Here is a 16,014-nt window from a genome sequence, read left to right as displayed (position 1 = left end):
TTACTGCGCACTTTGTTGTTACTATAGTTCTACTACTATTGAGGTCCATTACTGGCTACATAACGGGTATTTTATTACTATAGTGAATATAATTGTTATGAAATCTGTAGGTTGGATTACCTGTGCCTGAAATCACGTGGTTTAAGGATAACCAACAGCTTACAACTAGCGGTAAGTTTTGTCATGCTAATGTAGATAGCGCCAAGAAAGAAGAAAACAATTTGGAAAAATTCACTTTATTTCAGAGCGATACGTAATTTTGAATGAAGACACATTTAGTACCTTGGAAATAATGCGTGCAACTCTTGACGATAGTGGAACTTATACGGCAACCGCAACGAATGAACATGGGCAAATATCTTGTCACTGTAGTTTGATCGTTGATAAGGGCATTCGAGCTTATATCGCCCCGGAATTCTTAGGCTCCCTAGAACCAGATTACAATGTCAAATATGGACATGAAATCAGATTGTGTGCACAAATCGAAGCATATCCAACAGTTGGTAAGTTGAAATTGCACTTAACACATGTGATATTGTATGTTTATGTGCATACACGCACACTACTACTTCAAGACTATCTTTGTAATTTGAAGGTGTAAATTGGTATCGAAATGGGGCGAAAATACGACCAAGCCGTCGGATTGTGCCTACGCTCGACGACGATGGATTTGTGGAATTAGTCATATCGAATGCGACATTCGACGATGCTGGTGCCTATCGTTGCGTCGCAACTAATGTCGTTGGAAAGGCGGAGAGTACGTGCAATGTAACTATTGACACTTGTGATAGTATGATCATTCCAAGCATTTGCGAACCAAATATAATGCCATACTCGAAAGAACCGATGTTCATAAAAAAACCACGATCGTTCGAAGCATTTGAAGGAGACACGGTGATGATTGATTGCGAGATACTAGCTGATTCTGATCAAAAAGTAGAAGTAGTGTGGCTGCGCGATTTTCTAAAGGTAAGTAAAGAGTTTAGCAATTCCATTCGGATTATATAGAGAATCAATGATGTGTTTTGGTCCTAACCAGACGTGTGCAAGGTCAAAAATTCTAGGGGGGGGTAAAATGATTTTGCCAGGGGGGGTCAAATTTATGAATGGTGGACCACCATTGGTGGTCTGCATATTTATAAATGGGTGTGAAAAAAATGAAGACCTAAAAAAAAGGTCCTCACTTCTGAAAATCGATTCTATTTAGTGTCAAATTTTCCAAATCGCTTGGGGGGGGGGTCAACATTTTGGAATCCTAGAGGGGATAAAACCGGAATACCCCCCCTGCACACGTGTGGTCCTAACCGAGCCAATAGATCAAGGGTAATTTTTTTCCCTCGTAGTTAAAACGCTTTGAAGTCATTTACAAATGTATAACCAACCATATTGACATCCAAGCAATTGACAATCAGAACATGTTGGCTTCAATGCACAAACAAAAATTGTAATTGAAACGATTCAGACACAAGTAGTACACAACAACATCTAATGATGATTCATAATATAAAAGCATATTTTTGGTGTATTTTTTTGTTTTGAGCGTTGTGAACAAATGTTCGCCTTGACTACTGAAATGTATTTTTACTTTTAATACAAAATACGCGAATCGCTTTGATTTAGCAAAAAAAAAAAAATACAATCCATCCAAATCAAGTAAATAAATATATTGAACACATATGTTCTCTGCGACATAAATGCGATTTGCCAAGAAAGCGTTGCAAGTATATTTCATTTGGAAAAAAAAAACATTGTTCATGTTCGCTTGCACAGCATAGTCTGAGAATAAAATCTTTTTGTGATCAAATTACATACAGTTTCTGTTGGGAAAAATCAAAAGCGGATTTTGGGCCCATTTTTCAATCGAACCACATGTTTGATGCTTTTGAATACATGATTCACACACCGAGAAACCTACAATCGCTGGAAATCGAAGCACTTGTATTGCCGATCATCTTTTGCAAAATGAATAGCGAAAATTGGTCTGGCGATATTTTATCCATGTAGAAGATATTTTGTCTTACAAGATCGATTGATTATTTTGAGTTGCGATGTTCAGCAATGTTATTTCTTTGCCCGAAATCAATGATAATTTTATGAAATTCTTGACAAATCCTCAGTTCGAGTTATAGGACGTAAAAGAATGAGTCACAACAGATTGTTTTTGAAAATAATTTAAACTGTATGAACGATTGGGAGAATAAGTTAGATTTGAGAAAGTTTTAATAAAACTCCCGTAAAAAAATGAAGTTTCGAATATAGTTTTACATTTTCGATATGTTATTAATATGTTAATAACCAAAATATTGGAAGATTTCTAATAACTCAAACATAACATATTATTAGATTAATAAGATTCTACCATATTATCAACATATTATCTTATTATTAATAAGATCGCCATTTTATTAAAAAGTTAATAAGATCCATCTTATTAATTATTAATAAGATAATCTTATTAAAATATTAATAAGAAAATCGGATTTTATTAACCAATTTTTTTCGGTCCAAATGTTGAATTTTTCTTCACAAATTTTTTCAAAACTTCATACTAAAAACATGTCAAATATTGTCAGATGTATTTTTCTTCAAGATTTCGTCGTCTAACGATATTTGATATGTTTTAGTATGAAGTTTTGAAAAAATATGTGAAGAAAAAAATTGGTTAATAAAATCCGATTTTCTTATTAACATTTTAATAAGATGAATCTTATTAACTTTTTAATAAAATGGCGATCTTATTAATAATAAGATAATATGTTAATAATATCGTAGAATCTTATTAATCTAATAATATGTTATGTTTGAGTTATTAACGCCCCGTTAATAATATGTTAATAATTAATAACATTAGTATGTTAATGCCTGTAAATCTATAGTTTCGAAATGAATTGCGCCTCGGAAGACGCTTACAATACATTTTTCCGCAATGTATTTCATCGATTTAATTTTAGTGGATGGTTTAAATTAAATGCATTTTTGTGGGAAATCTATCCAAACATACATTTCGTCTCTCCTTTCACCAGCTCATCGACAGTAGCTTAGAGTACTGAACTGAAGATTCTTGCATTTTACCTTTTTTCTGATGCAGTAATAAAAATTTTCATTGCAAACAATATCTCAAGTACATTACTCTAAACCAACTTGGTGTAAACAGCTGATATTGACAATGACCAATTTTCCGGCAATGCCGCTTTTCACTATTGTTTATTTGTTCATTACATATGTGCTAAATGATTGGTTTAACAATTTTCTGGTGTTTTTATCGTTGATTTTTATTTTCTACTTACCGACGCATAGCACATTGCATTGGCTTTTTAAAAAAAGATTGTTTTCGAATGAGATGCAATTAGTCGGCACATGAAATGATTTCTGGCTGATATCAGTAACGCTGAGCGTTACACTTCGTCAACCATTTCAAAACAACGACTATGTCTGAATGTTATATTATTCCTGTGGATTATTTATTATGTGTCGAATTAGATAATAAACGAAGTAATAGTCATCCATCTCTCTTCTTCATTTTTAGTTTTGTTTTGTTCGCCATCGCACATTTCGAATAATGAATTGGTATATATCACTGTGCGTTGTTGTCATTCAGATACTTTATTCCAAGGTTTTATTTCCTGTGTATATGTTCTAAATAGATCATATTTCTTGACTTTACTCATGTCGTTTTTTTACATATATAAAAACAACTATTCGAATCCATGCGGTAAAAATTGAAAAACAGCAATCATTTTTCTGTGGGTTTTAATTTTTCTCCAATCTATGTAGAAACAAGACAGAATTGCGATTTATTCACATAAATGCAAGATTAAATGAAAACATGAAATCACGTTTCATAAGATTTTTGATGCGATTAAAATAAATTTCGCGCGTGTGCAATTAGTTTAAATGAAATGTTCATACGTGGTTTACCAAATAATTGTTGCATTCGTGAGCATTGTTGCATTGGCTTGGAGTTGATGCAAGGTGGACAATAATCGATGACCATCCCGGATCGAATACGTGATCAACCCGCATCGAGTAAAAACATGTCAAGAGAAGGACAAAAAAACCGACACTCTGAAGAAAAATTGAATCACGAAAACGTTGACATGTAAAATGTGGTCGGTAGACAATGATCGCATAACAGTGATTCACATCTTGAGGTTTATTTTTGGGTAATGAATTCACACGTCAATCACATACATGACATTTGAGTCATCATCAATATCGTTTCAATGATCACGACTCATCTTGGTTTCATTTTTTCTGAAGAAAAATAATTAACACATAAAAGTCGTCCATAATTCTGGGTCCAACCAAAATTGGAAATGCAACATCAAAATTGAAAAATTACACTAAAGCTCTAAATTTTCAATCCATTTGAAGGCAAATGGAAAATAAAATAAATTACATACGTAATCCAAACTTTTTTGCTCGCGCTTCCAGTGGGCAATAGTATCGTATATTAATATATACAATGTAACAGCTGTCAGAAAATACTACCAATAAGCCATCTACATAAAGTCGTTCCCCTGATGAACTGACAATGTATCTAACGCTTCAGTACAACAACAAATATATTTGTGCATCATCTAATGAACCCCTACACAACAATGTATAGAATAATTCCGAGCTAACTGTCATAAGATTTTTCTTTGTCAAAAACACAGTTTTTTTTTACCTTAAAAAACGAAAAATGGCACAATGCTAGGGGGAAAGATTTCGTCGTACGCTATTATCTATGTTATTGGCTATTCATCGTTATTCATTGGTATATTGGTGTGAATTGGTCAAATAAATTGAATATTCATGTCAATCGTGTACATTTAATGTGAACTCAACATAAAAATATAGAACAATAGAGACCGATGTACGCCGATATCTGCCAATATGCAGATAAACGCTTATTTTTGAAAAATAACAATACATCAGCGAATTCGTTTAAATTCACGTTTAAGTGCCACGTACTTTTGGTTAAAGCGCTGTACCTAACGCTATACTTCTACCTGTATCTGCTTCTTATATCAAACGAATCTTTGAAAACTGATTATGCATGAAATAAAAAATTAATAGAAACCAGAATCTACATTTATTTTTAATTATTATTTTCTATAAACCTAGCTATGAACAATCACATATGAATTGTCTTACGAAATTATGTTTACTTCATGACACTTGATAAAGTTTAAGTGCCACGTACTTAAGATAGTACTTAATTGCCGTAGTACTGGTCTATAAATAAATGACATGATAAGTCTACTGATAAATAAGTACTTAAGTACGCTTACTCGAGCAATGGCTTAAGTACGCGATACTTGAGCAATAGCTTAAACGCGCTTCACCTAAATATCTCTACCAATTTTAGTACGAAATATTGGTATATCGGCGAAATATTCAAATATCGGTTAAATATTTGTAAGAGGTCATAGAATCGTTACAAATTATCATTATTTGTTATATTGAGGCTTATTCAGAGGAAAAAAAATTGATCTTTCCCCCTAGGCACAATGTTAAATTTAGCTGAATTAGCGAAACGACAAACCAAATATAAGTTGTATTTGCTGTTGTATTCGCTTCCGTATAGAAAAGCCCAATACTTTTCCTAACAAAATGCATTTACGGAAAAGTAAAAAAATCAAATAGTATTCATTACATAAGCAACAGCGCACACATTAAAATCCATCCATGGGAACAGTTTCAATAGGAATTTTTATAAAGCCTTTTTTCAACCAAACGTCACCAAAAACCGCGTAAAATTAATTCGTTTTTTTCTTTTCGAGTAAATCGATTCAACTGCATGTATGGCAATAAAGCAGTGCATATTGATCAAAAGCCAAAGATCTGCACATATGAATACATTCATTTAAAGATTAGCCACTGCAATGCATTGAATTCGAACAGTGGCGCCAACAACAAAGTACAATGTGAATGAACAGCTTCGTTGCACAGCATCAACAGATATCAAGCAATAGCAGTAGTAGTAGTATTGTTGGTGGTAGTAGAAGTAGTTGCTATACAAGCATCGAGATGTGTGCGCAAAGAGCATTCGGTGATTAACCATCGAACGGTAGGTAGTTATGTTTAAGCCGTTGTTTTGCGTAGGTCGTTGTGTTTTAATCCCCGTTGTGCTTTTGTAATATCAAAAAAAGTCGGTAAACTGTGGAGATTTTCTTTCGTAAATTTTTCAAGAAGAATTTTCGAATTATTGTGCACAAAGTTAATTTGCGCGGCTCGTCGTTTTCTTTCGACGCAATCACAAGACGCAAAAAACATCATTGAATTTGTTGTTGATGGGATGCAGTAATATCACGACAGTGATCAAACCGTTCTAAGACCGTAGCTCTCGCGAGTGATCCATTTTCCATTTCGTTCTTTTTATTTTTGTGTAAGAGTCGAATTACTGTCAGACATACAAATATCATATGTATTCAGATAAAAAGTTAAACGGTTAAGTGTATGGACTTTTTTCTGCTACTTTCATGATGTTGCCAAGTATTCGTTTCGGTGTATTTGATATTTTACATGAAAAAGCGATAATTATCCAGTGATTAGCGTACATGTTTCTGTGGGCGATGAAATTAATTGATAGCTTTTGATGAGTTGCGACGAAATATTGATCAAGCAAGATTGTTTGATCGACGACAAGTGACCAATTAAATGACTTATTTGCTGCATGAACTATAAACAAACAAAACAGCTTAACACATAAAACATCAACATTGGATGTGCCTTGGTGGAAACGACACCAGTCAAGGATTTGATTGATAGATATTTTAAGGTACATCGATTTTTGACGGTTATTAAATCACGCATTTCTGGTGAAAACAATTCGAAATGCACTTTAATTGAATTCAAGTGTCGCCAAATAGGCAAACAAATATAAGTACCGGCCAAAATAGAAGCATAAGGCATAGACGTATTTTTAGTTGCTTATTCAAATGCATTCATTTTGCTAGAAATTCGATATCCAAATTCGGTTTGCAAAACAAAACTACTTGAATTAATCTCGTAAACAAAACGGAGATGTTTTATGGTTCTACTCGATATTAAATCAAGTAATTAGATTACACGATTCCCGTGCATGTTCATTACAAAACAAAAACAAACAGCACAAAATTTGTAAATGAATGGATAAATAAAACTTCACAGTGCACATTTAATTATTGAACTAAAAATGTGTAACTCAAGTTAATTTTCGATCTATGAATTGAGCTATTCATGTTTGCGATATTAAAAACAAATGTATTATTCCAATGATGGGTTTGGCTTGCAAAACAGAGAAACAAATAGATTTCAAACGAAGAGCATGGAAAGTCAATAGTAATTCACATTACTATTCAATTATCCTATCGACAAAAACGATTTTCCAATCCACAGCAGAAATCAATTAAAATTGATCACGTTTGCTGATTTAAACGAATGATCGAATGTTGAAAATAAATAAAACATAAGAATTTCACCATTTTGGAGAAATCGCGATGTATGTCAGCGCTGCTCAGTAGCATTGACAACTTGATATACACCGACTATCTATTGATTATATCAAGATAAAGCATTTCTTTTATTTTCTGCATTTGCTGAATGTGCGTAAACACAAAATGATGGGAAACAAGTAAAAGTACATGACTTTAGTAGCAATGTCGCGACGCCTTTGAATACGGAGTGAACAGCTAAATTGCTTTATTTATTTACAACTATATTACATTTGATATGTTTTCTCCGGAGAATATTCATTTTGATAAGGCAATTGCTAACTCTTGCCATGCAATACACAGTGGATGCAACAAATGTTGTTGTTGTAATAAATAAACCTAATCCAATTCAAGCTATCGATATTCAATAAAGCATAGCTCTTATTCGATAACAATGTTCCATTTGAATTGAATTGCAAACTGAAGAGAGAAAAACAAATACGCAGAAATGTTGCTGAAAGAAAAGAGCGCTGGTTTGAATTGTTCATCGGAAATGCTTTATTAGCGAATCGGCTCATCAGTTCAAATAAATTGAATGCGAAATGTTATGGAATTGTGAAAATGTCGACAAAAAAGTGGCGAGTCATTACCGATCAAACCATTACATTCCCATCTCATGTATGAGTTTTTTTTCCAAGAGTTTACATATTTATTACTCTTGACGTTGAAAAGCAAAAAAAAAATGAAATAGTAAATAGTATTTTGAATGAATAGTTACATCTTTTGGGGAGAGAGAGATAGAGAGATAGAAATAGAGAGAGAAAATATCGCCCAAAAGCATATTTCATAAGCAAATATGATGAAACCACAATGGAAAATACACAACTACTGAAACGCGGCAAATTAAGAATGGAGCAAAAACGGCCACAGCAAAAGATAAATTAAATTATTGTTGTTCATTTCTGAGCTATTCTCAATTTTAGTCGTGAAGCGCATCTACAACGAAAATGTGCTGATATAAACGTCAACAAGTAAAACAAAGAACAGAAACAATGAGTCGAACTTATAAATACGATAGAAGAATTACAATTGAACGAAAAGTGTTGATATTTTTTGAACAGGAACGAAACTTTGCAAAAAAAACTTATAATATTCCTACAATAGGCTATTTTGTGTCTGTGTGTTTTTTTTTTCAACTGACAGAAACCAATATGCCTTTTTTTTCATTTTCAAACCCACACGCTCCGTTTACCTCACAATGGTTTCTCTTATTTTGGCTTCGTGTTGTTGGTCGTGTTTTTTATTGTTCAGTATGTTTGTTATTTAAGCCTAAAAAATATTTTACTTCAATGTGATGCTTAGCTGGTGCATCAAACGATAAAATGCGAAAACTGTTCGCGAAAAAGTGTAATTAATGGCTTAAAAATATGTGGAGCGTATACTTTTCATCTTGGTTGTTGCTCTGTTTACGCTTTTTCTTTTTTTTCGTGCGCACGATTGTCAGGCCTTTTAAATGGTGTTAAATGTACGAAGAAATGATAGAAGAAGCATTGAATAAGTGACTCTTTGCATCAAGTCGGTTTCCACATCGTTTGAATTCCATTGAAAATGAACGCTCAGCAAGCACATCGTATGCACGCTGCATAGTGTATCCTTTGTGTCGAAATGCGAGTCGCTTTAATTTCTTTTTCGCATTCCTCAAACTAAAGAGCACAATGCACTGAAACTAAGCTGAGCCGAACAAGAAACATACCAACCACACCATAAGATGTGAATCACGAGATCCGTTCGTAAACTCGGTTGATTTGAGTCGGTGTCGAAAAAAACTTCACATGTAACTTAGTATTCTGTTGATGTAATAGGAGTTCAATATGAACGGTTTTTGGAATTCTGTGATGAACTTTTGTTTTTTTTTTAGCTTCTTTGATATTTTCTTGATTTTTCTATTGAATTTCTTTCGTGATTTTTGAATATCAAAATACTATACGTATTATATGAAAAGATTTTGATGTTTTCATTCAAAATACAAAATTTGAGAAATAAAATTCATGACCAGAGGGTAAATCGATCTGTTGAAAAATTTATTTTACCATCATCAACGACGAAAGAAATACAACGTTCTTCCGCACACTGCTAATGCTTCAGTCATAGCTAAAAATGCGCATACAACGTTTGACTGAGAGAATGAATGCATTGATGGCTGTGAGCCGAAACCTGTATTGAATTGGAATATATTGAATATCAACGCAAACACTAAAAGATGCAAAGGTATATGCTGATTTGCTGTTTATACAGCGCATCAGCCTGTTGAACGCGGGCAAGTGCAAACAAAGTCAATTGTAAAAAAGGCAAAAGATTGCCAGTGTCTTGAATGCATGTAAAATTGTAAATCATGCAAAAAACCAAATTACATTGCCAAAATTCTCGATGGCTGTGTGCCGATTTTTTAAAGCAAAACCAAATGTATACATACTCGCAGTTTACTATACTTACAATAAGATAAAAGATCATATCAAAAGGTTCAAGTATGGTTTAGTTTCAACTCGACACAAGCCATTCATAACCAAATGCATTCACTTTTTGCATATCACTTAGAAACACACTAGTGCCATACCATAAAAAATACTCACCGGAAAAAATACACAGTGAAAATTCGACTATTTAATTTTTTGTTTGTGGATTCTACTTTGTAAGCCGACCTTACAATAATAAACGATAGTTGATAATTTAGTTTATAAACTAATAATTATTAGGGAATTTAAAAAAATTAGGGAAATTAAGAAAATCGACGTTAAAAACCAAGATCTTTTGGTTGGAATCATTGCTACATAGTCAGTATATAATGCAGTTTATTTTGGATCTAGTCACACGCGTGTGACAGATAAAAATATTGGACAACAATTGGCTAATTTTCGGACAATTTATCAATCCATCCATATTTTTGGACAATTTTACTCATACTGTCTCATTTTTTAGCCAACTTTATGCTAATTCGCCTGCAAGTGTCAAATGTACAATAGTAGAAACTCTCGGAAAAATGCTACTGCGCGAAATCGTAAAATCGAGGAAAATTCAGACCAGTCTCAATCGATCGGGCGGGAAATTTCATGTGAGGCAGCGACCCAAAGGGCGATTTTTAAACGAAAAAACCATCCATTTCAGAGATAAATGAAATAAATATTTCATTTATCTCTGAAATTTTCTCCGAAAATCGCCCTTCGGGTCGCTGCCTCACATGAAATTTCCCGCCTGATCGATTGAGACTGGTCTGAATTTTCCTCGATTTTCCGATTTCGCACAGTAGCATTTTTCCGAGAGTTTCTACTGTTGTACATTTGACACTTGCAGGCGAATTAGCTCAAAGTTGGCTAAAAAATGAGACAGTATGAGTAAAATTGTCCAAAAATATGGAGAGATTGATATGTATCGTTGAGAATAAAAATGGGATTAGCCGAAACCGCTCGTTTACATGTGAATTATTTTTGTGTTCCTGGTAAGAGATAGAAGACATATGTCTTCTGCAATGTTTTAAAACATTTCAAGATTTGCCAAAAAAAAATTCTGCCAATCTTTGCTTGAGATACTTGTAGACAAAAACTGTTTGAAATTCTTAGGTATTGGTAGGTAACATTGATAGTGGAGATGATAACAAAAATCGAACAATGAATAAATAAAATCATTTTCAATATTCTTGCGCGAAGCAAAACTACGACACATGTCATACAACTTTAATTTTCTAGTGCTATCGTGCACCCTACACACGAATCTAATGAATTATTTGTTCGTATTAGTATTTTTGTTTAGTTACTATTATATATTAAATAACAATCTAACTCCTCAACGTACTTAGAAAGCGACTTTCTTTCATAGGTTTTTAATTCGCAGAAAATCACTGTTGGTATTTGATGTATACTCACATTTATGCTCAACAAAAACCTAAACAAAAAATAACACCGTTATGAAGATATCTTTTATATATCGAACAAATAGTGGCACCTGCGATGGATGTCAATGTTTCTATGAAATGTGATGTGATGTTATTGTTTCAGAAAGAATTGTGATGAATTATTTAATACCCAATTTTCAGTCGTAGCCCGAACTCACAATGTATAAGGTATAAAATCTTATACTTTGACGTTTATTATATTAGCGCCACCAAGTCCATGGAAGATAAACTATGCAATACCATATGGGCTAATGGTTTTGAACGATTGAACGTATTTTTGAATGTTGAAATTGAACGCATTTGGACTTATACGAACAAAAGCATCATGACACAGATGGCGCTTTATTTGATGCAATCCCCACACATTGTGATTTCGTGTAGCCTAACAACGCATCAAATGCAGAAATAACTTACATACATTAGGTGCTAACTCAGCTTGAACGTTTTCGAAATACAGCATCTCATTTGTGTGCAACCGGCAATTTAATGGCTGCAAATCAGAGCTGATGATTTATTGCCTTTTACTTTAAATCATTAAATCGGTTTTACTTTCAAACGCATATAATAGGCGCCATGTCTTAATTGACAGTTGATTATATCCAAATTAGCACTGCTGCATTCACACATTGCTCAGAAAAAATTATGTCTAACCAATATAACGTTTATCCAATTTAAAACTGCAACACCTTTTCATACGGTCGAATTTTTCTTCTTATCGCGACATAATTATAATATAATTGCTAAAGACTTTCAATGTTCGTCAACATTTAGAACTAATTCTTTTTGAATTGATTACTTTTTTGTTCGTTACTTTGTCGGGACCAATGCATGTGAATTATACTTACGATAAACGCAAGCTACTCACAGTTCAAATTGGACTCATAGCATGACGAATTTTGTTCAAGAAATTGGTGATAGCAGTGACCAAGTATTTTTAGTTTTTGTACTTTTTTAATATGAAAAAAGAAGTCAATTGCGTATAATAAAACTACATTGGAAATAAAACTGTGCACGCGTATATCGTAGCCACTGTTGTCTCTTGAATTTTTAACCAAAAAAGGAAACCCATTTTTAATGATTCATAAGCGAAAATTGTGTCGCGAGCACGCTCAAAAGCGGCGTTTCTTTAAATGTACGTCGTCTGTCTTGTACATTTGTTGTCGAGCTGAAAATCATTCGTGTGGAATGGTAGCAATGTATTACATAAAGCAATTATTTTATTCTTATTGCGTTGTTGTGTGCTGTTTCTGTCGCCGATTTCGAAATCGCACAAGGACGTCACAAAATGACCGATTCTCATTCAAAAAATAAAAAGTTCGTATCGTCAATATTATGCCATCAATAAAATAACTATGTATTTTTATTTTCCAGCCTGAATATTATAAGGATGCTCCACATTTTCGCCGCATTGGTGATGGACCGTCATATTGTCTAGAGATACCACGTGCTAAATTGGACTACACTGGCACCTATACAGTCGTTGCAAGCAACTGTTATGGTAGCACTAAAGCCATAATTTCCTTACAAATTTATGCAAAGGGTAACCGTTTTTGGAATGACTGACAATTACTATACTTTTATCATACTGGAAATGCCAAACTTTATTTTTTCGTTTCTCTCGCGTTTCAGACTTAAATAACGCTATGGACAAAACGAAAAATATAACACACGGGTAAGCGTTGGTTTTGGTGGGAACATACGATATACATATATACATTTACGTATAATTTGTATAATTCTTTTTAGAAACATTGAAACGTTACCAATATTCAAGCGACAACTCAAAGATGTTCGTTGCTGCGATGGCGATAGCGTCCGATTGGAATGTCATGTCGAATCCACACCAGCACCAAATATCTATTGGGAAAAGGACGGTAAAAAGTTGCAGCAAATTAGTGACGATTTCAGTATGTCATATGATGTTGGCGGACGTGCCATATTGTCAATAAAACGTGTTTATCCGGAGGATGAAGGCGAATATAAGTGTGTTGCATCGAATAGCATTGGCAAAACTTTTTCATTAGCTTGCATCATTGTTGATGGTGAGTTTAATTTTAATCATTTCAATTTCATATTCATTCCCAACACTTTTTTCTACGTTTCATTTTCATTCTTTGCAGTGGCGGAAGAAAAAGAGAATTTATTAAGTCGTCAGCTAACAAGACCGAGTGGTTTTCTATCTGCAAATTCGACTCCACTATCTACACCACGAGCAACGCCTATCCGAAGTATGTCACCAATGTCGATGACGATGTCCTATCGGTCCTCAAATATGAATGTGGCACAACAACGACACAACAAGTTTATGTCACCGAAATTCTATGCAGTGCCACACAGTCGGGTGGCAGAAGAGGGTGAAACAGTGCAATTTCAATGTGCTATCGCTGGCCACCCAACACCCTGGTCAACATGGGATCAAGATGGTCAAATCGTCACACCCACCACACGGATTACAATCAAAGAACGCGACGATCTACGAATTTTGGAGATTGATGAAGTAACACACGAAGACGCGGGCCTGTATCGCATTACACTGGAAAATGAGTATGGACGCATTGAGGCAACTGCTCGTCTTGATATCATTGGTACTGGAAGAAGTGCAGCTGGACGTGGTATACGAACCGGATCGTCGCCTAGACGCAATATTAGCGTTTCACGGCGCCTAATGGGCAGCTCAACTCGGATCGGTGGTAGACTCGCATTGGCTGCCAATTTCCGGGGCACATCCGCTCCAGCACGAAAATTCTATAACAATGGCAATGACGTCAATTTGGATGATCCACGCATCAAAATAACCGAAAATGATGCAAATATAAACTTGACCATTGACAATGTACAATCGAAAGATGAAGGCATTTACACGTGCATAGCTGAGAACGAGTTCAGTATTGCCGCCTCTTCAGTATATGTGACATTATTCCAGGATGAAAGTGAAATTGTGAAGCAAGCCCCGGAAATTGTTCGATCACTTGAATCAATTCAAATCGTCGAAAGTGGTCAACATTTAGATTTGACTTGTCAAGTGCAGAGTTTCACACCATTTGAGGTGCAATGGAAATATAATTCAAAAATGATTCTAGCCAATATGGAAGAATATCGGTAATTATATCTTTTTTCTTCCAATGGAAATCAAAAAATCAGAGAGAAGAATGCACAACAACAGAGAAAATATTGAGATTGTTTTTGCTTCAGTTTAGACCCAGTTTTAAAATCCGCTAGAATAAAAAAAAATTGTGCTTTTTTTATCTCCATTTGACAGTTTAATCGACCATGGTGATGGATTGATTGCGTTACGCATTTTAAATCCACTGGCGATTGATTCAGGTTTTTATACATGCATGGTTGCATCGGAATATGGATGCTGTTCAACGTCATGTGAAGTCACAATCAAAGAAGCTGAGGAAGTTGTGCGTGAAACAATTCCAATATTTATTGATGAACCCGTGCCGGTTGTTGCGATGCACGGTTCAGTCGTATCGTTTTGCGCTCGAGTTTCGCCATCATCGTCCAAAGTCAAATGGTTTGTTTGCGGACGCGAAATTACAGAAAGTTCACGTGGTACAATCGTAAGTATATATCCTGACACTAAAACACAGTCAATGACAGATAGCTGAGGATATATGCTGAGCATAGAAACTCAGTAAGCTGATATTGGGACATTTTGACTTTATGACGTGTAGTCCATACAAATTTATGATGGCACGCATACAATTTCGTGCATTTCATCATGCATTTACATGGACTACACGTCATAAGGTCAAAATGTCCCAATCTCAGCTTACTGAGTTTCTATGCTCAGCATATATCCTCAGCTATCTGTCATTGACTGCTAAAACATTGAACGTTGCTAAGAAGAGTCGAAAATACAGACCCCGTTTGAAAAATTCGTGACTGACTAGCCAGCCGTCTAATTTCGGACTTTTTGGCTGACTATCAGTAACTAAAAGTGATTATCTCGAACCATAATCCGATAGCTCGAATGAAAATGCGGCAGAAAAAATCAGCAAAAGCCTTTAATGTTTCAAACGCTTCGGATGGATGGCGCTGTCAGAAGCTCTCTGAAGCACATTAGAAGTGGTGAATGTGATTATGACAGATCATACCAGGATTTATTTTTGTTCCTTTTTAGCACGTGAACTGGTGCCGTAAAGTCATGTTTTAATTACTTAAGGGTTTTTTGATGATGCTACTTTTTGACTCTACAATGTTTAGAATCGCAACGATTCAAATTGCTTTAATTTGCTTAATTCGCCAAGCGAATACTACGAGCAAATACTCAGTGAAAATTCCGAAACGCATCGTATGGAGTAAATGCCAATTTTTTCTCTCTTTTAACACTCATTCGAAGCGAAGAAGAAGAGGAAAAATTTGCATCTTTCCTATGCCGGGAGTCGAACCACGGACTTTCTGATTGCCGGTCAGATACTCTATCCATTGAGCTACACAGACCCCCATACGAACATTATTGCAATTTTCATTTGAGCGCATTTTTACCTTGTAAGGTGATTATACCAGGATTTATTTTTGTTCCTTTTTAGCACGTGAACTGGTGCCGTAAAGTCATGTTTTAATTAAAAAACCCTTAAGTAATTAAAACGTGACTTTACGGCACCAGTTCACTTGCTAAAAAGGAACAAAAATAAATCCTGGTATAATCACCTTACAAGG

At 34.6% G+C, this 16,014-nt stretch overlaps 1 protein-coding gene across 1 annotated transcript in view; it reads left to right on the top strand.

Annotated features, from left to right (window-relative positions):
* The window catches only part of LOC129574147 (uncharacterized), a 73,486-nt gene that overhangs the window by 41,699 nt on the left and 15,773 nt on the right, over window positions 1-16,014 (top strand). Inside the window, exons 20-27 of the mRNA XM_055455638.1 lie at window positions 111-171; window positions 246-503; window positions 596-969; window positions 12,718-12,886; window positions 12,976-13,018; window positions 13,093-13,388; window positions 13,467-14,445; window positions 14,606-14,912. Coding sequence (XP_055311613.1) covers window positions 111-171; window positions 246-503; window positions 596-969; window positions 12,718-12,886; window positions 12,976-13,018; window positions 13,093-13,388; window positions 13,467-14,445; window positions 14,606-14,912 — 2,487 coding nt within the window. The remainder of the gene's footprint in view (window positions 1-110; window positions 172-245; window positions 504-595; window positions 970-12,717; window positions 12,887-12,975; window positions 13,019-13,092; window positions 13,389-13,466; window positions 14,446-14,605; window positions 14,913-16,014) is intronic.

Source organism: Sitodiplosis mosellana, unplaced genomic scaffold (assembly GCF_009176505.1).
Source record: "Sitodiplosis mosellana isolate CC-2019 unplaced genomic scaffold, AAFC_SMos_1.0 Smas_scaffold_6150, whole genome shotgun sequence".
Classification (NCBI taxonomy): Eukaryota; Metazoa; Arthropoda; class Insecta; order Diptera; family Cecidomyiidae; genus Sitodiplosis; species Sitodiplosis mosellana.
This window is presented reverse-complemented; position numbering and strand designations above follow the sequence as displayed.